The 26403-nt window shown below is 42.9% G+C and overlaps 2 protein-coding genes across 2 annotated transcripts in view; one reads left to right on the top strand and one right to left on the bottom strand.

The window, feature by feature from the left end:
* Positions 1–26156, bottom strand: part of cog5 (component of oligomeric golgi complex 5) — a 59430-nt gene extending 33274 nt beyond the window's left edge. Inside the window, exons 1-6 of the mRNA XM_085769265.1 lie at positions 26093–26156; positions 25153–25292; positions 24392–24449; positions 23903–23957; positions 22711–22780; positions 19216–19336 (exon numbers count right to left, since the gene is read on the bottom strand). Of these exons, the coding sequence (XP_085625391.1) occupies positions 19216–19336; positions 22711–22780; positions 23903–23957; positions 24392–24449; positions 25153–25292; positions 26093–26138 (490 nt within the window). The 5' untranslated portion in view covers positions 26139–26156. The remainder of the gene's footprint in view (positions 1–19215; positions 19337–22710; positions 22781–23902; positions 23958–24391; positions 24450–25152; positions 25293–26092) is intronic.
* On the top strand, positions 1744–10431 carry LOC146963080 (G protein-coupled receptor 22-like). Its single transcript, XM_085769323.1, has 5 exons — positions 1744–2067; positions 3994–4886; positions 5971–6115; positions 6353–6499; positions 9230–10431. The coding sequence occupies exons 3-5, from the start codon at positions 5993–5995 to the stop codon at positions 10271–10273; spliced, it is 1314 nt and encodes a 437-aa protein (XP_085625449.1). The 5' UTR covers positions 1744–2067; positions 3994–4886; positions 5971–5992; the 3' UTR covers positions 10274–10431.
* Positions 26157–26403: the final 247 nt, after the last annotated feature.

The raw sequence follows: 26403 nt of genomic DNA, 5'->3' as shown, positions 1-26403 counted from the left end.
AGACGACCAGCCTGTCTTGAGCTGCCCCTCTGCATCCTAATTTTTTCTGCCATTTTCTGCCTTTATTTGAGAGCTATAGTTATTTGACAGCCATAGAGGAGCCAGACATGAAAGGCCCAGCTGCCGTGGTAAGGATTCAGCCTTAATGGTACTGTACGTTGCTTCGTATGTCCTCTGCATCCTAATCTCTATGGCTGAAGTTTTGCCTCTTGCTGATTAATGCTTTTCTGACTATGACCTTGCTGAAAATATGAATCAGAGTGATCGCTGACTGTTTGCCAGTGAGAAAATCCTGAATATGGTGTGAGTGGGTTTAATGGGTTCTGTTGCGAAGTGTGTCTGAAATTAAATTAGGCCTCTTTCAAAAGTTTTACTTTCCCCAGTTACCTCATAAGTTCTGAAAGCCGGAGACGATATTGATCTTGACCTTGAATTCCCGGCTTTTTGTGCTGCCGGACCGCCATGAAGGCGTTACCATTTACTGATGTGGCATTTGTCCCTTTGGGCAGAAAGTCCCGGACTGCTCTTTTAAAAAAAATACAAAGCCCTCCTACAAAGGCAGCCGTGCAATTGGTTTCACTTATACGCACCTCTGTTTGAAATAGCACAGCTGGGGACTAGACAACAGCTAGCAGCCTTTAGGCTCGCCAGCGGACAGCCTAGATATCACCTTGCAATATTAATGCATTCATTAATCATTTATAGATGTTTTTTTTGTTGCACTCTATTGTGCTTACAGCTAATTTAGGTGTGAAACTGGCCCCACACACATCTATGTGGGGAAAAAAGGTCGTTGTTTTTCTCCCCTTTTGGTTTCAATCCTAGTTCCCATTACTGTCTCTCTCACGTTTCATGTTCGCTCAGAGGAAAAGTCTGCAGACGTCTTTTTTTCCTTCCCATCCAACACTGCTGCCTGCCATCTATTTATCTCACACTAAAGACTTGTATCTCTGGGAAAACATACCTCCCACCGAGTTGCGCATGTCAGTGAAACAGTGAGACTTGAAAAGGAGTGTGTCTGCTTACACTCCTTGAATAAACAGAGAAAAGTGTGAGAGATGAAAAGCCCAGGCACGAAAATCCAGAGTTGTTGTTTTTGTCGGTGCAGCCCGGAAGACAACACACGAGCCCTGATTTGAATTCTGATCTATCAGTCCACGTTTCCTTCGGCCAGAGGTGCTGTTGTTGCCATGCCAATGCCAAGTAGCCCCTAATTAGTCGGTTCGCTCGCTAAACCCGCGGATGCGCTCACCAGGCAATAAGGTTCAACACGGTGACTGCTCCAGCGGTAGCCAGACCGGGACAATTAAGCATGCACCATCCGGCAGGTGCAATGCAAACACAAACAGTGGAGGAGTGGCCAAAGTCCTGGGAGGAAGGATGCCGTCATTAGTATTGTCATGGCCACCGTTTCCCACCTGGGCTCTTTAATGACGGCAAACAAACTTATGGAGAAATGGTTCAGAGGAAAAGAGAAACAAGAAAACAGAACTCAGATCAGTGTTGTCCCTGGAAAAGTACAAGGCAGAGAGAAAGAAACTGATTATAAATGAAGAATATATTACAAGGAGAGTGTTACAGCTGCTTTATGAGTCCAATTAGTCAAACACAGAGGTGTAAAGGGAAAAAAAAGGGAAGGAGAAGACAGTTTCAGAGAGGAGAGAAGGAGGGGGAGGGAGCGATGGATGAGTAGGAGGGATACTGGAGGCAGATACAGAGAGAGGCAGGAAGCAGGACAGAGACAGACCGACAGAAAAAGAAGCAGAGCAGAGAGGAGAGGAGAGAGGGGGAGGCAGAGCGGCAGTGTCAATATCTCTCTGGCGCTCTCTCTCTCCGGGCTCTGTGGCTGCGTGCTGCTCCACCAGTTCAATTTCCATCCTGAGAGGACCGATCAGCCAGATCCTGCAATGATGGACGGCTGAGCCGAAGCCCTCGGCCGCTCGGGATTATCACCTGTGGGTACTGAACTAAAACCTCCGGGGGGAATTGAGATTACAAAGCCCTACATGGAAGGAGAGAGGTCCGGAAAGACCAGCGGATCACTGAGGAACGGTCTTTGTCTTTGAGGTAAACTAAACTGCACCGCACGATCGTACACCGACACTGTTACTGGTGTGCTGACAGCGTGGCAATATGAATGTGTTGCATGGAGGCACTGTAAAATCAACATGCCGGGCTCTAGATAAACACACGCGCGGCATGCTGACATGTTGTTGAGCCTGGGAGTCACGATTTCCCAGCACTGATTATTCTGAGTGGATAATAATTTGCCTAAATGAGTGGCTGTCAAAACGCAGGGGAAGCACGGGGGTCTTCGCCCGTGGAGACAAGTTCGCTGGCTTCCCAAGGGGGGGGAGTCCGGCTCTGCTGCTGCTGTAGTGAAGACCACACAACACACAAACTAATCTGACTGAAGACAGAACTAGTGTGAATTCGTCCTTAGCGCGAGGTCATCTAGAGGACAGACATTTCATGTGACAGGATACGGCTGAACCAAGAGACGAGCATGACAACAACTGCAACGAGCCGTTAAACCTTTAAGTTTAAACAAAGAATCAATTTTGCTTATGTTGTGCAGTTAAAACAAAGACTGTCAAGCAAGGAGCTAAAGGTAAAGGGCTCAATATCAGAGTAAGAAGCCAACAATTACCTTCAAAACTGCTGTTTATATTCCCCCAGTTTAACTGATCAAGACTATAAAACACAAATCTGGCCAGAGATATTCAATATGCGACCGTACACACCAGAAAAGTGGGGCAAATTATCATATTTCATGCAGCTGAGCTTACCGACTGCTCGTCATTTTTGGCTTAATAAATAATAAATGATTAACTGCTTATTGAAGTCATTTTCTATTTTAACTAATGGATTCACTGACTAATCTTTTTCCCCTCCATCATCCGACACCTTGTTCAGACCCAAGCATCCCTTTAGAGACGCACTTTACATAAACAGAGCCCAAAGTAGCCCCTCCATCCCGGGCGTTCCGCCAGGACTTGGTAGGCATGTTAGCAGTAGTAGGTGTTCTGTCAGATCGGCTGTGATTGGGCGGTTGGCTTTAGGTAGGAGCTCTGCGTGGTGAAGGTTAAGGTATGCCCACGTCTGTCGGAGGCACGGGTTCCTTTGTGAAGCTACTTTTTTTTTTTTTGTCTCAAAATGTGACACCTATTCTGACAAAGAGAGGATGCTGAGACAAGTGGGAAAGTGGTTGGTTAACAGTGTATGACAGTACGCACATTATACTTCCCAGTGTTCAGTTCATTCAGAAATGATCATGCAACAATACAAAGAAATGTGAAAGCACAGATCTGAATTCCATTTCTAGCAGCTCTTTCATTATCAATTTTACATGCACTGAAAATAGACATTGTAATTCCTTCCAAGACTATGAAGCAACCCTTCCTTTAAGAGCCAACATGATATAATATGTATTTTTGATACCTGATTTTGAGAAATATGATCATAATTTGTCTGAACAACTCGTTTCCCAAATGTTAAATGTCATCTAAAAACAACCAGCTTCTCAAACAGCCTGAAATTGGCCATTTTTAAAAATCTAAATCTGATTTTCATGCCAGAAATCATTTTAAATGACGTCCTGGTCTGACTCGCAGAGGCGGCGTGTGGTCCGACAGTGAGTCTGTGCATCATTTCATACGCTCAGACAGTCTGCAGAGGGACCAGTTCACAGTTTTCAGCGTTCATTTGCCGAACAACACATGATGAGGATCATCAAAGACAAGAGCCACGGCATCAAAAATTATTAAAACGCACATTCGCCACACGCACGAACATGAGCTGCGAACACTGGTTGGAGAGACAGGCGTCCAATTAGCGCAGAGAGAGCACGCTATCTGCCAGGCTGGTGATAAAAGAGTTGACTTTAGATGTCAAACACGTGATGCATCATGCAGACCACAGAGAAACAATCTGATTTGAGATGTTTCTTTTCTCTCTTTTTTTTTTAAAATCCTCAGTCCTTCACCTCTGCAGAATCAAAGATGGAATGCGATGGAGGAAGAGCAGGAGGGGAGGAGTCGACGGTGATGAAGACAAAGGGACAAACATAACTCTGTGCTTCTGTTGATCGCTCTCTCGCAGTTTGTAAAGGACGAAGTGGATGAAGTCGCTCTCCTTGGATGATCTTCTCCAGATGAGCCTCTGACCTTAGGTGCATCTCCGGCCCCTCCCACCCCTCCCCCCCTCCCCTCAGGAACACAGATGTGTGTGTAGAGCTAAACTGGGTCGAGTCCAGCTTGTTTCCTCTTCCCTCTTTGCACCTTCTGTCCGTTCTGTCATCTCCGCTCTCTCTCTCTCCCCTTCGCCGTACTCTGGGGAAAATGAAATCACAAACCTGACGTGGTCTGCGGAGCGTATGGCCGCGTGCTCCGTCTCCAGAGGGATAAAGAGAAGAGTGTGAAGAGAAGAGCGCACAATACCTGAAAAGAGGAGGGAGAGAGGAGCGTTCTGGCACTGGCATCACTTTCAGGCGGGGGGATGACACTGGAGGCAACAGTTCAAGCACAACAGACAATGACGAGACAGAGCTTCGCATGAAAGAAAGCATTCATCTTAGGGCATCGCACTGATGTTGCAAACCACATGCCCCCCAATGAGGGGCGGGCGCGTTGCTCTCCCTGCGACTCACAAACAGACTTTTCCCTGGGCCTGAGTGGAACCAGTATCCCCAAAGCAGACGTTTTACTGAAGACTTCTCACTGTCCGGGAAAAGTCAATGTGCTGACAGAAAGAATGGTGCGGATCGAGCTCGACTGAAGGCTGATCTGGAGTCAGACTATGGTGGGATGCTCTGATGTGCTCCAGCGAGTTCCTTGCGGCCACTTCGATAGCTGCTGAGCTGGAGAGGACACTGCTGGGAGGGAGTGGTGAGTTCAGGCCTGTGCAAATGTTCTACTTTTCTTTAGTCCAGACCTCAGAGGAACCAGCTGAAAGAGGTGTGAGGGCAGCAGAGACAGGATCAACACCTGTCCTGTCCCTCTAACCTTTACAATCAGTATAGTAGAAGAGGGAACATGAAAAATTCTATACATTTATCAATTTTTTTAGTTAAAACCTGCTGCAATCTGTGGCCTCTTGGCTATAATGTTGTTTACCATAGCCTACACACTAAACTGCTACGCATGATTCATCGGCACCAGATTCATTTTTTAATTTCGCCTGGGAATGACCTCTTCAGTCACAAGTCTTGTTACGCAATTAGTCTCCTGTATTCCTGAAGAAAACAAATTTCCACCATGTAAAAAAAAAAAATACAAAGGGTCTACTTTTCCATGAGTTTTTGCCTCTTGCGCATTTCAGCAAAACTTCAAATAAATAAGCATTCTGGGTAAAAAAAATGAATAAAAGGACCTTACTATTGTCAGACAAGGTAATCTCATCAATCAAGAAATTCTGTTCCATTAAAACATCAAGTTTGACTCAAACTGTATCGAAAACCACACTGGTTTTTCTAAAATTGCACTCCTGCTTTCAAAAGAAGCCCTAAGACCTAAAATCCCATCAATATAATGACACCAATTTTTCCTAGCTGAGTGGTATTTAAATGATCACTGAAAAGCAAAACAGATTTCAGCTTTCCAAGCTGCAAGTCAAGGCAAAAAAAAAAAAGGGACTCATTTTGTGTGACAGACAGGCTGAAACGTTCTTTGTCAGCAGATTTATACAGTATAATGACTAAGTGTAGATCAACACAATGTTCAACACAAAGTGGAGCAGAAACTGTTTAAAAAAATAAATTAAAAAAAGGGGAAAACCGCTAAATCGTTCTGGAGCAGCCATGTCAATAGAGACGACTGCCAATCAGAACCGCAACCCAAGAAGAAGCAAAAGGCTCACTGATCTGGTGGAGGTTCAGCAAATCTTCGTTCGGGAACAAAACGAACTGGTAGAAATCAATGTGCGATGGTGCATTTTCAAACAAAGAGTGTTTTGTGCTAACTCCCTCCCCAGGCATCTTCCTCCCATCAGGATAATGCACACATCTCCCGTGCTGATCTCTGCAGCCACCATGAGCAACATGACGGTGCTCGACATAGCCGACCCCTACGACCTTGACATGACATCCTCCGAGGCCATCTACCCAATCAGCTTCCAGGTGCTGCGGGAGCTTCATACACACAGCTTGAATGGATCTTTAACTCAAAACAGTGACAGTTCAAGTAGTTTTTCTGGAAAATGTTAATTATCTAGGTGATTAATGGGTTGGAAATTTAAATGTTGGATAATTGTATAACACCATGTGAAAGGAATTTCCTGTTATTAATTGTGATGACTAATAATTTGCAGTCACACTAAAAGGCATCATTAAACTAACTCTTCTTTGTGTTGCCAGGTTTCTCTGACAAGCCTCCTGCTTTTGGAGATAGTTTTGGGTCTGAGCTCCAACCTCACTGTGCTAGTCCTCTACTGCATGAAGCAGAACCTCATCAGCTCCGTGTCCAACATCATCACCATGAACCTGCATGTGGTGGATGTGTTGGTGAGTCCTGACCCCCCTTTTAATCGATTTGCTTTTCAGGAAACTGGAATTTTAAAGTGAGATTGTGTCACTTTCTCCAAAACAGCACTAAAATTTAATGGGTTTTCCCTCCGGCCAATGCCACATCCCCTCAATTGAATGCAAGTCAGTTCAGTACTTTTTTTTTTTTTGCATAATCCTGTTGTTGACATACAAAAACAATAAACTGGTCAAAATATCACTTCCTTTGGCAAAAGTAACCAGCAATTGTGCTCAATACAAGTCAAATTAGCATGTGGCTAATCTGATTACTTAGCTGTGAATGTGCAGAGTGACCAGAAACAAAGACAGCAACATGTTTCACAACCTCATCATCTGGTGGCTGCTAGCATATAACTTAGCCCTGACAGCCAAAAAATGCAAAGTTACATCTTCTTGCCAGTGTCTGGTGAATAGGGATGCACCGATGCATCGGTCTAACATCGATTTTTTTCGTTAACTGCCATCGGCCATCGGCAAAAAAAGATGACATTCACCGATGGCAGTGGCCGATGTTTATGTTGGTTTAAATGCCGCATGAACAGCTGTGCTCGGGAGGAACCTTTCTTTTTTCCTTTGTTTGGGGGGGAAGATATTAGTGGTGCAACGGATCATCATTGATCTGTGATCTGTTCGGATCAATATCTTAGGTTCAGCACACATGTGATCCGCGGATTGATTTTTGAAAAAAAAAGTTGCGCGCATGTTTAATAAACACGCTTGATATGTGCAGCGTGGTCATGGCGAGCGGAGGAACGGAGGAGCCTGAACGCCCCTCGTCATTTAAATCCCCTGTATACACCCGTTAGAGAGGAACTCGTCTGGTCGCTTTTTTTTCCTCTAACCTCCGCCTGGCCACGTGTATGTATTTACAACGACGCCAGCGAGAAATCAATAAATGGAGCGGTGGATTACGTAACTGTTATAAACATTACGTTACGCAGCGCGTCGTCGCGGTGCCACAGAGACAAGAGCTGGGACACGGGGGGCGGCCAGGTAGACTACTACACTGATGTTGCAACGAGAGAGACGCCAGGTGAAGGCAGAGAGCCTCCGTTCTCACTCGTTACCAGTCACAAGTCATGTAGTTAACTATCACAATTACTCTGGGGCTTTTTAATTGAGGTAAAAATGTAGCATAGCCACGGGAGAAATCCTGCTTAGTTCCTCTTTCAGTGTACATTATACAGATTATTTTTAGTTCATCAACTGTTTGGGAAAAAACAACAACCTTTTATCCTTCTGTCTCTGTGTTACTAGCCTACTGAGCAAGTTGGTTAATTGCAGATAAAGGGGGTTAGGGAGAGAAGTTAAAGTAATTTGACATATTTGAGCATTTTATTAAAAAAAACACTGTAAGTGTTTTAAGGTTATGTCAAGTAAAAATTGACATTAAAGTTTGTTTTTGTTTCATAAATTTGTCTAACTGAATTTGTGCTCATTAAATAATAATATGATGAAGAGCTGAAAGACTTTTAAAATAGTTCAGTAATGTTTCTGTGGCACCAAAGACGGAATAAATAACAAAAAGAAAAAACATCGGCATCGGCATCAGCCATCGGCCAAATTGTTATTTTAAACATCGGCATCGGCATCGGCATCGGCCCAGAATTTCACAATCGGTGCATCCCTACTGGTGAACCAGCTTAGCTCTGTCGATGACTGCCCCAAGTTACAAATATTGTCTGAGGTTTCCTGAAAGTGCTCCTGATAATTACAACAAGTTATACACCAAGAGACGATGAGCTAATGAGCGACTGCACAGTTGAATTATAGATGGTAATTCATCGAAGGGGGGCATGAATGAGGGAACACAATTAGAATGTGTCTGGCAGTGAATGTAGTTGTTGCAGGTGGTAACATTTAAAAAATAAAAAATAAAAGAACCTCCACCATGAGGTGTTACATTTGAGCCACTGAATAAAACCCTAATGTCAGTTTGTAGGCAAGGCAAGGCAAGGCAATTTTATTTGTATAGCCCGTTTTTTACAAACAGTTTGTCTCAAAGGGCTTTACATGGCATCACAACAACATCCTCTGCCCTTAGACCCTCACATCGACTGAGGAAAAACTCCATGGAAAACCCTTTTAACAGGGAAAAACCGGAGAAACCTCAGGGTGAGCAACAGAGGAGGGATCCCTCACCCAGGAAGGACAGACGTGACATAGATGTTGTTACAGACAAGACAACAATTTATAGCACTCACTCTCCAAACAGGAGGATATTGCACAACAGCCACAAACAGCGAGGACAGAAAAATATAATTCCCCCACACACAGACTGCCACTTCAGCTCAGTATGGAGAGCAGAGGTCGGTGTTAGAAGTTAAGTTGGTGGTCATGGTCAAGTGAAGCAGATGTCATCTCTGAGTCTGCTGCTTCGCCACCTTCCATCAGGTTGAGGTTTGACCGAGGCTTATTCTTGTCTTGCTTTCTGGCATGTTGACCCTCTGCTCACACTTCTCTTCTCACTTGTACAACTCAACCCAAAGAGGCAGGAGCAGGATTCTGCTGCTGAGCCGAGCTGCAGTGTAACAGAGCCAAGGCCATAAATAATACAGTATTTGTCCTAACTCTAGTATTGATTGAAATGCATGAGTATAAATGTTGGGTCGACGTAGCGGGAGCAGCTGAAGTATAGCTAAACAAAGCTACTGAGCTTCCTGTAAGAATGTGGTTGGGATGTGACTTGACTTCCTGTGTTGTTTCCAGGTGTGCGTATGCTGCATCCCGCTGACGGCCGTGGTGGTGCTTCTCCCTCTGGAGGCGGACTCGGCCATGCTAAGTTGTTTCCACGAGGCCTGCGTGTCTTTCGCCAGCGTGGCCACCGCCGCCAACGTCCTGGCCATCACCGTGGACCGCTACGACATCTCGGTGCGGCCGGCCAACCGCGTGCTCACCATGGGCCGGGCCGTGGCTCTGCTGGGATCTATTTGGGCTTTGTCCTTGTTCAGTTTCCTGGTTCCCTTCATGGAGGTGGGCTTCTTCATCAACTCGGGATCGGACCTCGTGAACCAGACCGTGGTGGCTCACACGAATGAGTACTACACGGAGCCGGGTTTGTACTACCACCTGCTCGCCCAGATCCCTATATTCTTTTTCACGGCCGTGGTGATGCTGGTGACGTACTACAAGATCCTTCAGGCGCTTAATATTCGCATTGGGACGCGTTTTCAGCACAACCTGCCGAAAAAGAAGCAAAAGAGTAAAAACACCATCTCTCTGAGCACCGCGACGCAAGCGGAGTCCACCGACGCTTCACAGAGCAGCACAGGAGTCAGGGCGGGTGGAAATGCGCCTTTGGGCATGCGGGCTTCAGTGTCCGTCATTATTGCCCTGCGAAGGGCGGTGAAGCGTCACCGGGAGAGACGTGAGAGACAGAAACGAGTCTTCAGGATGTCTCTCCTCATCATCTCCACCTTCCTGCTTTGCTGGACTCCGATAACCGTGCTCAACACCGTCATCCTCAGCACGGGCCCCAGCGACTTGACTGTCCGCCTGCGCCTGGGCTTCCTGGTGATGGCCTACGGGACCACCATCTTCCACCCGCTGCTCTACGCCTTCACGCGGCAGAAGTTCCAGAAGGTCCTGAAGAGCAAGATGAAGAAGCGGGTGGTGTCCGTGGTGGAGGCCGACCCCACGCCGAACAATGTGGTCATCCACAACTCGTGGATCGACCCGCGGAGAAACAAAAAGGTCACCTTCGAGGACACGGAGGCCAGGCAGAAGTGTCTGTGCTCGCAGGACGCCGAGTAACGAGATGGAGATGAACTCTGATGTAAATATGTCAAATATGTTGTGAAAATGGGAACTGGTTACACTCATAAGAGAAAGTAACAGACACAAAAATTGTGATTGAAGGAGAAAAAAGAGTTTTGTTCATGGAAATAAAGAGGTGTAAAGTATTTGAAAAGTCTAAACAAGCTAAACTGATGCATCTTGGGCAGCTTAACTAAACACTAAAATGACGACCACGGACAGAAAAGACGATGTGTTCCCAGAGAGTGAACTGAAAAATGGCAAGAGGTTTCCTGAATATAAAAACATAAGAAAAGGGAAACTATCAGCAGCTGAATGTATGTGAAGTCAAGTCATTGCACATTTACAGCTGATTCTTTCTTCAGTGCAAAAAAAAAATGTCTCAAAATAGGTATCATAGGCACATGAAAAGGGTAATTTATTAGCTATTTATTGTGGACTGTCGTGGCGTGCTATCAAGGACAATTCAGTCATAACTCTGTATCTAAGCGGCAGTGTGTGTGTGTGTGTGTGTGTGTGTGTGTGTGTGTGTGTATGCGTGTGTGTGTATGTTGTTCTCTGGTTAGCGCAGTAGGAGACAAAATGTCTATGTACAGTCATGGAAAAACCTTGATATTGTTTGTCACCATTTGTAATAAACAACCAAAGGCACAATTTGTGTCAGTATCCCTCTGCTCTCCTGCCTCTTCATGTGGAACTGGACACAGAGACGCAAGTCATCAGGAGCAGTCAGGTTCAAATCTGACGTGGGACATTCGGCTGTTCCTCAGAGCGCTCGGCATAAACACAAATTTACCAAAACCAGAAGACCTCAAATGACTACTTCTTTATATAGAAGTCCAATTGAATGTGGACAAATCAAAGTACAGGCAGAAAAGGCTAATAGAGCTTCATTATAAAACCAGATTTTCAGTTGTCATAATCTGTTTCGGTGCCCCTTCAGCACTTATTAGCCACTGTTTAAGCCGTATCTTTCCCAGTCTATCCTTTTCTATCATCTCATTGTCGTGATATTCACAGTCAAATTAGTTGTCATCATATTCCAAAGATGAAGTAATGGTTTAAACACTAAATGAGTAGAGAGGAGGAGGCTGATGAAGAGGAAGAGCCAACTAGCAGCAGAAGAGACCAACTGAGCCAAAGAAGCAAAGGAAAACACTACGACCACGACGGTTAAAGTGATAGCTGGTAATCCTGTTCAGAAACGGTCTTTGTTTTACTGGGTGAAATGGTCCTTCTATCCTGAGAGTAGTCAATACATTATGTAAATAATCAGACCTCTGTGGCAGCTGCAGGACTGACACAACTCTGACCAATCCGTGCTTTGGTGTGGCTTCAGAGAACAGTCTGAGGAAAGGGGCTAGGACTTTTGACTTGAGTATTTTCAAAATGTAGCCTGCTAGAACCGTTTTTTCCAGGATCTCCAACCCTACCTTTAAAGGGGAACTATGCAAGTCTGCTCGCTTTTCCGCTGTTTTGGTTATGTGCCTATGTGCATCTGTTTACAACAAAGCCAGCAAATCAATAAATGGAGCGGTGGAAAACGTTACATAACATATATGATGTTACGACATGTGCGTTTGTGTTGTCTTAACCATCATATACAAAAGATTACAGGTTACGGAGCACGTTTGTGTAGCGGTGTGCAGAGACGAGAGCTGGGACACCGGGGCGGCGGCCAGGTACTACACTGGTGAAGATAGGCGGAAGACAGAGAGCCTCCGTTCTCACTGTAACAAGTCACAAGTCATGTAGTTAACCATCACAATTACTCCAGAGCTTTTTAATGAAGGTAAAAATGTGGCATAGCCACGGGAGAAAACCTGCTTAGTTACTCTTTAATAGGTACATGTGGTTGTGTATGCAGGGCCGTTGCTAGGAATTCTGGGGCCCCTGAAAGAATACTAAAGTGGGCCCCTGACTTTTCCTGTTTTTTTCTTAGACTACGTATGTATTATCATTTTTTATTTAGCCTACTTTGTTTTGATGCTTTGTGGGCCCTACTGGGCACTGGGCCCCTAGAATTATCATCACCTCCCCTATACAACGGCCCTGTGTGTATGAAGGATAAACTATACGGTGTATGTAATGTATTCTATCCACTGCAGGTGACTCCAGCCTTGTGAGTGGGTCAAAACAGTTAAAGACTGACACAAGGACATTGCACAATGTCACAAATTCTGCAGAGCCCTGAAGCATCTCCCAAGATACTGAGTCTGTTCCTACTTTTTTCCATCAGTGCAGTGGAGGAGAGCTAAGCTGTGAACTCCTGTTCACCATGCACATCTATGAGATGGACAGGACAGGTGGTTTCAAAGAGTAAATAAGAGCACCCATGTTTAAGTAGAGAAACCATTCCTCACCACTCATTCCCCCCGTCTACAATGCTGTCCTTTCATTCCCTCCCTGGAGATTTTTAACAACCATTCACACATGTGACTGTCGTTTACACTCTGCCTCTGGTGACTGCACCAAAAACCATCTGTCCTTACACCGACCGGGGGCAAAACAACAAAACAAGGCAGGCCCTGTTCAGACCAGGAGTTATCCTACATGGTAAGCGGTCGGTCGTCAGTTACCACCTGCTGTAAAACGTGTCTCTGCCGACCACCGGATCAGATCTGACTTTCTAACCAAACAACAGACGCATCCATCGAGAGAGAGAGAGAGAGAGAGAGAGAGAAGGAGAGAGACACACAAAGAGGGAGGGATGGAGGGAGTGAGAGCAGATTAATGTGCTGCACACAGCTCTACGATGAAATAAAGTTTAATCCATATCAAATGTTAAAATATTTTGGCTTCATAATAAAACTGTGGTTAGACTTATTAGACTGTGACAGAGGAGGCGGTCCTTCAGTGTGCTCTGCTCACACTGATCAGATCTCAGACAAGTCATTCATGCATTCACACCTTAACTTAGGACTGACCACTTGTGATTGGCTCAACCGGGACAGATGTTAATACAGATGTTAATACTGAGTCTGAACAGGCTCTAATATCAGTGACCACACAACAGGTTTGTTTCCCCTCATCAGTCAATAAGACCTGAAGAGGCCTCTTGGATGATGAAACCTAAACCACCTTAAGTATCTTCAACCAAGTCCTGTTTCCTTCAGTGAAGCCTTTCTTGAAGATCATCATTCATTCTTGAGTAGGGATGTCACCATTATAGATTTTCTTGTACGATTATTGTCTGAGAAATAATCACGGTATTACGATTATCAATCAATTATCAATTTTAGCATTAATTACACTATTAATGTGTAAAATCAAATATAGTCCAAATATAATTACATTATTAGTTATTTATAGGGGTGGGAGAAAAAATCGATTCACATAAATATCGCAATATCCTTTTCGACGATTTTTAAATTTTTTTCAACAATCAATTTTTTTTTTTTTTTGTGCAATGTGCATTTGTTTGCCTTTTTTACATACAGAGAGTACAGGTTTTGAAAAGGGTTTAAGTCCACTTTATAATGGATTATATTAATTTATGGCTTCTATAGTATTTGTGTGCAGATAAATGTTAAAAATGCAGACTAAAAATCGAGAGAATCTGCAATATCGTAGAATCGCAATTTAAATCGAAACACCATCCAAAAAATCGTAGAATAATCGAATCGGGAGAAAAGCATATCGTCCCAGCCCTAGTTATTTACACAAAATATTTTAAGTATCTATTAAAATATGACCAATTATTAATCCCCCAAGACAAGTGTTTGAAATATTCAAGTCATTAATTGTCATCTATACCAAATGTTTATTTTAATCTTTTTTTTTTTTAATTACAAATGACACTCTAGCATTTAAACTCCTACCAATTCAATGCTACGTTAGGTAAATGGACCAGTATCTGTGCATTTACCTTTACCTTGGCGCACAACTGCCGATACGGTTCAGACTTAATCTTTTTTTTGGAAAGTGACGGTATTTAGGAATCTTTACGATCAATTTATTGTGGTGTTTAATAGCGCGATTAATTGTGAAAACAAGTAATTGTGACTTCCCTATTCTTGAGGATCATCACAGATGCATCATTGTGAGAAGCCCTCAAGGACATTATACATAATATTTACACAAGAAACCATATTCATTAACATACTATACTGAAAACTTCACTCACACTCTGACATACACCACGACTGAAAACATCTCATAAAAACTAGTGAAACCTTTTACAGTGACAACTGAAATCTGAGGGAGTCTGCACTCATTCACAACAGAAAACCTCTCATAAAAAACTAGAGAGGTCTTACATAAGGGGAGAGAGAGAGAGAGAGAGAGAGGTGAAACATAATAAAATGCTCCCATAAACACAGCTGAAACGCTCCGTCATATCATTGTTATCAGGAAAATAATTACTGTCGAACCGGAAGCATTTCGGTCGAAACATCTGGGTTTTGTTTGTTTTGCTGGATTTATTGCAGAGATCGTGCTTTCACTTTGAAGCACCGTGACAGTAGCTAGAAAACTGGAGTAAATAAAACTGCATGAGAATATGTCAACACAGTCACACGGAGAGTTAAAAGGACATTTTTATATCCTTTACACACTGAGCACCTGTTTGATAGAGATACAAGGTGGTCGGTGTGGGTTTCTTTCTTATTTTTTTTAAACGAAGCTGTGTAATCTGAATTGTAATTGTGCATCCTGTGGCATGTGTATGTTTTGCTTATATTAATGGCAGTGAACAAAAAATGTGAACATTACTTTTAAGCCTCAAGCAAATATTGTTGTTCAGTGGTTCGGTTTTATGAGTGGAAATAACTTGTAATAAATAATAATGAATTCTCTGGAGCGCCATGCCTCGAGCCATGCCTGCAGCCACACCACCAACATGGGCAACAATCCCAGACCCAAAAAGTACACACAGTACATGAACGTAATTAAGTGCACCTCGGCAATATTGTGTGTACATGTGGTGTATCTAATTAACGGGCTTTTCTATTGTGGTAACCTCTGGGAAAAGGACGTGAAAAAGAAGCGAGCTCGACTAACTGCTCCCTGAACGACCTCCCTTTCTACCGCGATGGAGCAATTCCAGGACTGCGAGCGAATGAACGATAAGGAAAACACAAAGCAGCGGAACCCACTTGAGAAATTGTTGGAATCGCTGGGACAACAACGGGAGCCGGCACCGTATCACCGACCGCCTGTAGTCTGTAGCTGTAGCTGGAAAGCAGCAAGGACACTGACCCCATAGAAAAGCTCTTTGCAGCCAATGGCGTTTGTGCAGGACTGTGTGTGTGTGTTTGTGTGTGTGTTTGTGAGGTATGAGAAGTGGTCACGGGCTGCTGAAAACACTTGTCCTTGTGAACCCCCCCCCCTCCACAATCCCCCCTGTGTCACGCTCAATGCCTTGTGATAACTGGATCTAGTGTGGCACATAAGATAACTGGTGGCAGACACATGCTATGCATCAATAGCACTTTTCCTCTGCTGACACTAGAAGGTCGCACACGGTTCCTCTCCACCTATCAAACCACTGCTGAACACTGAGTCGTAACTATGGAACCAAGTTTGTGATGGAGAGTGAGGGGAGGGGGGCGGGGGGTAAATGAGGTCAACCCGAGTACAGCTGCTGTGCCTCATTATACAGGTATGATTTCAGCCTTTAAAGGGATAGTTCACCCAAAATTCAAATTTCACTCATTATCTACTCCACCCTCATGTCGACTAAGAGCTGTGAGAATTTTCAGAGTCCTCCGTCCCTTCTCTGAGTTACGGGGGGGTCCGTGCAGCAGTATTTGTCCATATAATGGTTGTGAATGGATACCACTTTTCTTCGTCCAAAAAGACACACCAGCAAACATCCAAATACCTCCATACTGCTCGTCTGTAATGTCCCTCTTGTATTGAAACCCCAACATGAGAAATTGTTCCGCCGGTCAGTGCAAATCACGCGAGATTTGCACTGACACAGGAAGAGCAGTGAACTGAGACACTGGGAGCTTTGGCTACAAACAAGTTTAAAATATAGACTTATTTAATTTTTTTCTGAACAATTTCTCATGTCGGGGCTTCAATACAAGAGGGACATTACAGACGAGCACTATGAAGGTATTTGGATGTTTTTTGGTGTGTCTTTTTGGACGAAGAAAAGTGGTATCCATTCATAACCATTAAATGGACAAATACTGCTGCGTGGACCCCCCCGTAACTCAGAGAAGGCACGGAGGACTCTGAAAATTCTCACAGCTCTTAGCTGACATGAGGGTGAGTAGATAATGGGTGAAATTTGAATTTTGGGTGAACTATCCCTTTAAGGTCCAAATGGTGTCATTACTCTCTTGATGCGACGCGTCTCCTCGCTGGGATGGAACATTAGACAGTGGGTGAACTGCAGCATCAAGCTCACACGCTCGCTGTTTAATGGCGCCACGCACGGACACCTAATCCAGATACGTTACCTAGGAACCGCAGAAACAAACGGCAGCTTAAACACCTTATTTGATGTGTTGCACGGGGCCCTGCAGGCGATGATGTAATGTCAGGCAATTGTGATCCATTAGATCTATTGAGATTCAGCGCTGGAAACGTATAGGCAACCTTGCCGAGTGTTTAGTTGTCCTTCAAACTTCTAACAGCTTTGATCTATAATGTGCGCGCATCTGCACTCTCATTCCGCGGCGAACTGTTCTTTATTCAGTGTACGTACAGTGGCTTAAATAAATTACTCCGCTCCTTTTATTACTTAAAGTGCACTTACGAGCTGCAGCGTGCTGACCGTGCAGTGAGATGTTAACACATGGGGTCTGCACACCGTGTGCTACTGTGCCACTCTCCACTTTGTTCAGAGCGTTTAGTGTGCAGTGGTGCGCATGGAGAAACTTAAATGATGGTAAAGCAAGAGAGCAAACACCCGTCTTCACTTCACTTTGTACTATTCTGAGATTTTCAAAGTGCTTCCTGGTAATTAGGTCCATTTTAACCAACTTCAAAATCAGATTGGATTATTTGCAACAGGCAGAATTTCCCAGATGGGATGGGAAATTATCTAAAATATAAAAACTAACTGCCAAAATCAAGAGTAGTTATTAAGCAAGGACAATAACAGACGGAACAAATGGGACCAAAACAATAACAGGATTTAAAAACATCCTGTCAAGACTGATTTGCACAGCTTTAAAGGCAGTGAAATCAAACAAGACAGAGATAAGAAAAAAAAGTGTAAATTAACAAATGAATAGATACTCTGAAATAGCAACAAAGGCCATTGGTGAAATGACAGCGTGTAAAGGACCAGCAGCCACGAGGTCAACAGCCCTGTCGTCTCTGGAGCGGCTGCACCATCTCATCGGACCCTCTTGTGATGATACGGACCAAAACACACCTACTCTATTGACTTTAGTGCAGCCCTCCACTGGTCCAGATACATTTAGTGCTGCCAAATGTCAAGCCTTGTGTCCACACAGTACAAACAATATCCTCCAGACAGAGGAGTGACTAGACCGTAGTTATTTCCAGCTTCAAGTCAGCTCCAAAGAAGATGACACCTTCCACAGCCACAAAGTGTCAACTGGAGATATATACAGTATATGATATGGTGTCACCATGATGATGAAAATAATGATAAGGAGGATGAGGATGTAGCGCTCTACAATCCAATTTAGTTCTGGCAGATTTTTACCCATCAGAATAGTGTAAATGTGTCTTAGTAAGTATGAAAATAAGTTGTTTTTCTGGATCAAGGATTTAACCTTCATTCGAAAAAAAATAAACTTAAAGGTACATTGTGTAAGTTCTCCTGTTATCTATTCACGAAAATCGATTATTTCGTTCAAAAGTCTGTTTTTCATCCATCAATAATCCCCCCCATCAACAAACTGAAGTGTTCCTTTCAGCTCTGAATTAGCCGTTCATATCATTCATATCTACATGGAGCGGGTAAGCTCGGTGCTGGCTGCCATGTGGTGTCTCCATGTTTTTACGTTCAGTGGCAGCGTGACGGTAGGAAACCACGGAAACTCAGCGGAGACACCGGAGCTGTCGGCTTAGGTCGAGGTGGCATCTGTGAAAAGTCACCGCGGTAACGCGTGAGGACTGTGAGGACTGCACATGAACGGCCGTCGGTAACAAACCAGATGTCATTTTAGTCACAGAAGTGGAGAGAAAGCCGGTAAAACGTGGGCCAGGTCAACAATACGACATCGCCATGACAACATATTGTCAGGTGTATTGTTTTGCCTCGTGCTGACTTGTTTACATAGAGGCTTGTTTAAGCCATTACCTGCAGCGGCTGTTGTCCGTCTGCCATCTAACCAATTTCACATGAATGCAGCATGAAAAATACGACTGAGTTGCTTGCGATCTACAACCGCACCGCACTAGATGGGAGTAATTCCTACACAATATACCTTTAAAGAGGAACTATGCGAGTTTGGTTGCTTTTCCACTGTTTTGCTAACCCTCCTCCTGGCCATGTGCAATTGTTTACAATGAAGCCGACAAGAAAGCAATCAATAGTGCAGTACATAACGTTATATATCATATACAATGTTACAACGTGTGTAGTTTAATCTGTCATAAACACGAGATTATGGGTTACAGGGCGCGTCTGTGTCACGGTGCCACAGAGAGCTGGGACACCGGGGCGGTGGCTATGATCTTACAAGGTTGGTTTTCAGCCAAGAGACGCTAGGTGGAAGGCAGAGAGCCTCCATAACAAGTTACATGTCATTTAATAAACCATCACAATTACTCCAAAGCTGATTAATTAAGTTGAAAATGTAACATAGTTCAGCTAAAAATCCTACATAGTTCCTCTTTAAAACCAGTCAGTAAAATGTGTGTTTCCATCTTAAATATTAAAAGCAATATTTCTAACCTATCGGAAGTCATTTAAAGCACAGTGTCGAAGGTCTTCTGGGAGGACTGGCATCGGTGTTCTCAACAGCAGCAGTATATTACACATTAGTAAACATGGCTGTGCTTACCCAGTTCATTGAGGCTCTGAGCTGCCTTGGTGATCTCCCTGCTGCCCCCCTGGAGCTGACCCTGGAGCCTCTTGCTCAGGTACAAGATGCGAATGATCCTCCGCAGCAGGTCGCAGGCCACCTGGAGGGCAAAGGACAGATTGGATGTGGTAAACCAATCTCCTGCTTGAAAATGCTTAGGCACCAAAGCTCTATGTTCAATTCAATTTCTAACCATTTTCAAAAGTTCACATTTTATCAAAAAAAAAAAAAAAGACTTCATCTTCATCTTCTCAAATCTCATTAGCAAAGGTCTAACAGAGTCCAACTTGCATAACTCTTCTCTTCATTTAGTAAAACATTTAGTCCTACAGAGCCTGTTTTTATAAAGACAAGACAGGTCAAACTAAAATGAGCATCATCACTGCTCATTATTAAAAGCGACACAAACCGTGCTCACAGTTTTATTACAGATGCGGTGCTCCCAGACAATCAATCTGGTTGGTCGATGGTGATTGCAACCCTGCTTCCCGAGCCACGTGAGGAAAAGATATTATGCTTTAGGGTTGCTATGCCAACTCATATGGTAACCATGGAGCTTACTCCTGCTTCTTCACTATGTGCAAGTATGCACTGGAAGTAAAACAGTCACACACACACACACAAAGAGAGAGAAAGAGAGTGGTCTCCAGGGCGTGTTTACTCTGATGCAAATACTTGGGGCCATATTAACAATATTATTTCACTCATGAAGCAGCTGGGAAATGGAAACAGCTGGAGAGGACTTACTGAACACACAGATGGAAGGCTGCAAAGTCCACGGAGAAGTAAAGGTGTAAGGAAGATGAAGATGAAGACAAAAAGGAGGTTGGGCTGAACTTAACAGTGATAGAGAATGACAGCACAGTCCTGCTGAAATGTCTGAAGGGAGGAAGACACAGTGTAGTGTGAGGAGCTTAGAGGAAGAATATGAGGAGGAGGAGGAGGAGGAGGAGGAGGAGGATGAGCTGGGAACTGAGAAGCTGCCATCTCTGTTGGATAGTTTGTAACTGTCTCTGTGAGGATATAATAAGACTGTGAGTCTGTAGCCATGCTAGCAGCTCTGTGATGTGCTTGCCCTTGGGAACAGTGATAATCTGAGCTAAATGCTACGATGCCCTTTATTACAATGCTGATGTTCAGAAGGCGATGTTCACAATCAAGTCAAGTCGGTTCTTATCTATAAAGCCCCAATTCACATCAGAAGTTATCTCACCATCTTAGCTTAGCATGCTAACGTTTTTTTTCAGTGCGTTTTTGTTCATTGTCGTTTGTGTATGTGTATATGTGACTGTTTACATATGCAGTATAAGAAAAAAAGAAAAGTATCCCTGTAATTGGAAGTATCTTATTGTATTTTTCAATAAAAAATATTTTTGGGGAAAAAAAGGCATGCTAATGTTTACTCATCATCACAGAGGACAAGGTACAGCTGAGGCTGATGGGAGTGTTTTTAGTTTTCGCTGGTAGTTCTTATGAAACAAAGACGAAATGAAATGTTGACCTGATGTTGGTGTTAAATCACCTCTGTTATTACAGCTCATCTCAGAGATGTTATTGTTTGTACAAATGCCACCCAACAGCCGCCAAGACCGTTTCATTGCAGAACATAATGGCAGGACAATCAACTAACACAGCAATGTAAGAATGTGTCTGGTCGTGTGTGTTGAGTGGATGTCGAGCTGCCAGACAAATCATATCTCCCTGCATGCTTCTGGGAACGCTGGCAAGGTTTTCAATTAGTTTACAATTAGGCATCACGGAGTCCACTGGGTTTGGATAAGCATTACAGGGAAAAACTGCTTGAGGTCAGGGTTGAAAGTCAGGTTCAGATTATGGGAAATTACAGCACACGGGCCTGTAACTTATTACATAATGGGCATTGCAATTATTTGAGCTGACTGCAATCATTTTGCATACTGGTTAAAATGGTTTCTATTCATCTGTATGAAAATAGCTGGATGAAACTAACAGAAGTGTCATATTTCCATCACTATTTTCTGCACCACACACTAGAGGCGATTCATTTCTAATGTTCGACAATAGATGAGCATCTATTGACAGTAGCATCATGAATGTAGCTGGAAAGCCTATATGCCTGTATATGTTCCAATGTTTAATGCCAATAAATGGGCTCTTCTTTTTCTTCATGAGGTGTATGTGTATTGTTTAGACTTATAACAGTGGCATAAGATGATTAGAAAAAGACAATTAAATCGTAATCGCAACTATTTGTATGGCAATTAATCCTCAACTAAAATTTCATGATTGTGACACACCTACCACCACACATCAATGGAAAAAAAATAAACAAATTGCATTAGATGTCATACATAAATCTAGATACCGGTATATGACAACCAGAGGTTTGAGTAGATCTCTGTCTGTAATAAATATATAACCAATACTTGATCTGTAATAATCACTCATGTTCTCTCTGTCAGCCATTTAACACTAACAAGCTGTGCAAAATGTCAAGACAAAAAAAAAACACTATACTGAGCCTGAGTGAACAGATAATTATGACTCCAAATCATCTGAGAATTAACATGTTGCTGGCTGGATTCAGGATTCAACACCATGGCAGCATTGTTGACTTTGTCAAATACCACCTAAATTACTATAAAATTAGGACAACAAAAAAAATGTTGGAAGCTTCGTAATCAGAGTGAATTGACATTTAGCTTCATTGAAAATCAATAAACTAATTATAGGGATGTGGATGGTGACTCAGAGCTTTAAAATCAAAAACAATTCACTTTACAATTAGGCTACGTGGGCTGTATTTGGATTTATTCTAACAATAGAAGTGTTTGCTTTGCTCTGTGGACTTTGAAAGGAGACAGACATCTTCAAGACATGTAGGTCCAACTTTATTATCTCAAGCAGACACGGAGGAAGATACGGTGCAGTTGACGAGGGAGAACATGACAGAGCAGCCGAAATCCCTAGTGACTGATCGACATCCGGCTTAAACCGAAGGCTCGAGCCAGATTGAGATCGCAAACGAACACAGACAAAAAGAAAAAAATCAGAGTGACACAGATCCATTAGTCCAGACCTCAGAATCACACTGACCTTTTTACAGCCGCTGTTTCATCAATATTTAATCGTGATTTTTTCCTCAGCTGCTCAAACAGGAGAGCTGCTGCTCTCACTGAGGACGTGTGCCAGCTTGATCCTCCACGCACAGCAGTTCAGCACACAACAAATGTCTTGCCTACATATAGGCAACTGCTGAACCTTTCTCCTACACAGTGTTGGTTTCTCTGTGGGTTTGGTGTAAAATAATGTTCTTTGGTAAAAAGACTGCCATCAAACACAAATGTCTCTCTCTTCTGGCATTTGAGATGAGAAACTGGCTGACTCACTCACACACACACACACACACACACACACACACACACACACACACACCACCAGAAAAGTTGATATAACACAGTCGTCATCATCATCAAGTGTGTCTTGGAGACTTACCTGCAGCCTGGCGAGCTGAGTAATCCTGGCCACGATCTTGTTGTATGGGTCAACGATCTTCGTCCTGATTCTGGGAATCAGAATAGAATGCAATATATTTATGGATTAAATGGATAATCTGGAAGGACTGGTGTCTGCATCGTGCTCTGTGAACAATATCAACTACTTATCCCATCTGGTATATCTGCTCAGTATGTCCAGGGTTAGAGCCCTTTTGATTTTGCTTATGGTTTTCTTTTTCTTTTTTGTGGTGTTTCCATTCAGGGAGCTACTTTATGTTTGAATTCTTAAGTTTATGACTGTGAATTTGGGTTTTGTCATTTGACTTGTATTTAAACATATGACTGGTCCAGAGTCTGGGTTTTGGTTTGGTTTGGTTTGATTATCAAACTGTTTCTTTTTGTCTCTTAATTATTAAAGCCCCAGTATGTAGGAATTCCCCCATCTAGCGGTGCGGTTGCATATCTGAATGTATTCTTGATGTTGCATTCACGTGAAATCGGGCAGATGTCAGACAGACAACAGACGCTGCATGTAACAGGATAAACAAGCGTCTATGTAAACAAGTGGTCCGCCAGCACGAGGCAAAACAATACAGGCGTGACAATATGTTGTCATGGTGATGTCGTATTGTTTACCTGACCCACGTTTTACCGTCTTTCTCTCGTGGAGTAAAATTACATCCGGTTGGTTTGCCGACGGCCGTCTGCCTGACTGCACCTGAATGCACCTGAATGCAACATCAGTGCCTCCGTCCTTCCTCACACTACACAGTGGTGACAGTTTTAACAGGCCGAGCCCACAGCTCCGCTGAGTTTCTATGGTTACCTACGGTCACGCTGCCACTGAACGTAAAAAATGGCGATGCAACATGGCCGCCTCGGTTCGGTGCGTCGCCCACTTATGTATTTGTATCGACTTGTAACAATTCATTCTAAGGTACCAGAAAGCTTTCATTTGTATGCGGGTGTGATTCGACTTCAGTGAAATACGTATTTATGAAAGCAATATTTGATTTTTGCTGATAAAAAGCCAAATAAGTTACATACTGGGGCTTTAAAAAAAAAAGACATAAATGACAATTTGTGACGAAAAACTTTAGTGGTTAAAATTGTATTGATTAAAAAAAATAAGACATAAGATAAAATATACAAAGTATAAGATGACTAAAGCCATAGAAAAATAAATCTACCTGTCAACAGCTGCCTGCAGAGCACTGATCCTTGTCTGCATCATCTGAAGGACCCCTGAAACCAAAAGTAACAAAATCTTGTCATTTGAATTCACTGTGACACTGTGTGTTAGTGGACTTCATCTGAGGATCACTGGCTCACTCTTGTGGTAAAACCTCAGAACTGCAGAAAACTGTAGAGTTAAAATCAGGTCACCACTCCTCCAGATTAATGTGGTGAAATAGAAACACAGAACAATGATGCACTATTTTTATAACGACCAGATCATATGGATTTGACTTCATCTTTTGCTTACAGATGCATCATAAGGTTAGAATATTGTAACTTTAATTAAAGTGATCAAAGTTACTATAGTTGATTACTTATCTCTACCAAATTACAAGTCTGTAACTGATCTGTGTAACCTCCAGATATGAACATATATCAATGGCTGCCTTCTAAAGCCCTGGTGCACATCCAAAAAGTTACAATACAAAGTGATTCTTTACCTTCAAGGGACTCTATCCCAGTAGCCTGAGCCAGTAGGTCCTCATGTCTGGCGACAACCTGGAGGACAGTTGCAGTATAAAACATTAGATGAGGCTCTTTTTATGGTTGTCACATTGTCAGTGTGTTTCCTTGTGACAATGATTTAAGCACATTTCAAGCATCCACTGTGAAATGGAGTGAACTGAAACAAATGTTTTTCTGGAAGGAAGAACACCATGGAAAAGTAACATGACGTGGTTTAGAAAACAGCCCGCAGTAACAGAATGATATGCAGTTATAACTTATAAGTTAATAATAGTGTTGCTGAGTCACTATTAGCAATTTTACAGATAAAGATACAGATCACAAATTATACAATATGTAAAGATGAACCCGCCCTAATTTGAAGACAAATCAGCATTGAGAAGATGGAAATCAGGGAAGTCTCGAGGACAAATCTTTCACCACTAAATTACTTCAACCCCTTCATACCAATTCTGACATGGTATTTAAAGCAAAATCTCTAGGTCAAAATATTTGTTGCGCATTAAGATTAAGATTAAGATGCTTTTTATTTGTCATTGTATATCATACAACAAAATTTCCATTTGAGGCATTCCCAGATACCCATAGCAGCATTTAAAATAATGTTAATAATAATAACGTGCATTGTGCAAAATGATTGGGTATGGCTTTATTTCATGTATTTGCTATCTCTACAAAAAAAACAGTGTTCCCTCACACTGTGCAGTGAGTTGGCATGGCTGCGTTGTGTGGTTACCTGGCTGTGTAGCTCCTTGTCCAGCTGACTGATGCCCTGTGCCAGCTTGGCCAGCTGCTCAGCGATAACAGCATGGTGGATGGCCTGAGCGGTGTACGTCTTCACATCAAATTCCTCAGCCAGGAAATCAGTGTAACACTCTGCAGACACAGCGGCACGTCATTAGGACTCACTGAACATCCTATTTCTAAGTATAAGGCCTCTGGTGTATTGCGACTGCAGCCCTCACTCTGCTCATCTGCCTTGGTTTCAGTCATCATGTCAGTGACTCTGTCAACAGACTGGACCAGAGCAGGACCTGCACTGTCTCTCTACTCATTACTTTATTTCATAGTTTCAGTCCCCAGAACTTACATTAACATTAACATTTCTACTGCTTTTCGCCCTTTAAAATGCATTAATCTCTCAGCCAACAACTTTCAGCTGTAGCGTCAGCCTTTTTCAACATTGCTTCAGCAGTTTCTTCGGCTAATTCAGCATTGTTTCAACAATTTGTTCAGTTCATCCAGCGTTGCTTCAGCAATGGCGTTCAGCTGCTTTCAGCATTCACACGCATTTTCCTTCTCTATGCTTTCTCTAGTTTTTATTTACCTTTATTTATCCAGGTAAAATGTTTGACAACAAATTCTCATTTACAAACATGACCTGGCCATTCACAGGCTGTAGGCTAATTCACAGGCTACACCAATGATATCAACAACAGCACAACAGTGTATTACCTGTGTCTAAAAAACAAGTTTTTAGTCAGTGTCACCTAAAATCACAGGCTTCACAACTGAGAAATCCAACTAACATAGCTTGTTAGCTAGCTAGGAAAGTGCATATTCAGGAGCTAGCTGCAGAACAACGGTAGAAACGTGACAATGCATTAAATAATGTGTTTAATAACTGTGGTGAAATGCGTTAAAGACCGACGCTGCAGTCCATGAGGCTGTTTTACCATCTTTCAGAAGTGAATTCGTGGAAGCTTCTCTCCCGTCCTCCATATTGATACTTCCGCATGTGACGTACAACGTGAGAGACGTCAAGGGCTACGTCGCGTCAGCCTTTAAAGGGACACATATCCGGTCTGATAAAAAAAAAAAAAAATCCGGTCTGATAATAAAAAAGCTGTTAGGAGTAAAACATATGATCCTTGTAAGCTTTACAAAATATTCATTTAAGAAGTATTTCTTTTCTTCTTTCTTTATTCCATTGTCACCCTTCCACCCCCTGGCATGTTTATTATATACGTATTATATGTATTATTTA

The sequence above is a fragment of the Trachurus japonicus genome, chromosome 23, assembly GCF_045865225.1.
Source record: "Trachurus japonicus isolate A0001 chromosome 23, Traja_1.0".
NCBI classification, from domain to species: domain Eukaryota; kingdom Metazoa; phylum Chordata; class Actinopteri; order Carangiformes; family Carangidae; genus Trachurus; species Trachurus japonicus.
The sequence above is the reverse complement of the archived record's forward strand: the minus strand, read 5'-3'. Positions and strand labels throughout refer to the sequence as shown.

Bases quoted from the DNA above. Each gene is read 5' to 3' on its own strand.
- LOC146963080 (XM_085769323.1), top strand. From the start codon at position 5,993: ATGCACACATCTCCCGTGCTGATCTCTGCAGCCACCATGAGCAACATG. The intron at 6,116-6,352 runs GTGCTGCGGGAG...TTGTGTTGCCAG, and splicing joins TCTACCCAATCAGCTTCCAG to GTTTCTCTGACAAGCCTCCT. The intron at 6,500-9,229 runs GTGAGTCCTGAC...TGTTGTTTCCAG, and splicing joins TGCATGTGGTGGATGTGTTG to GTGTGCGTATGCTGCATCCC.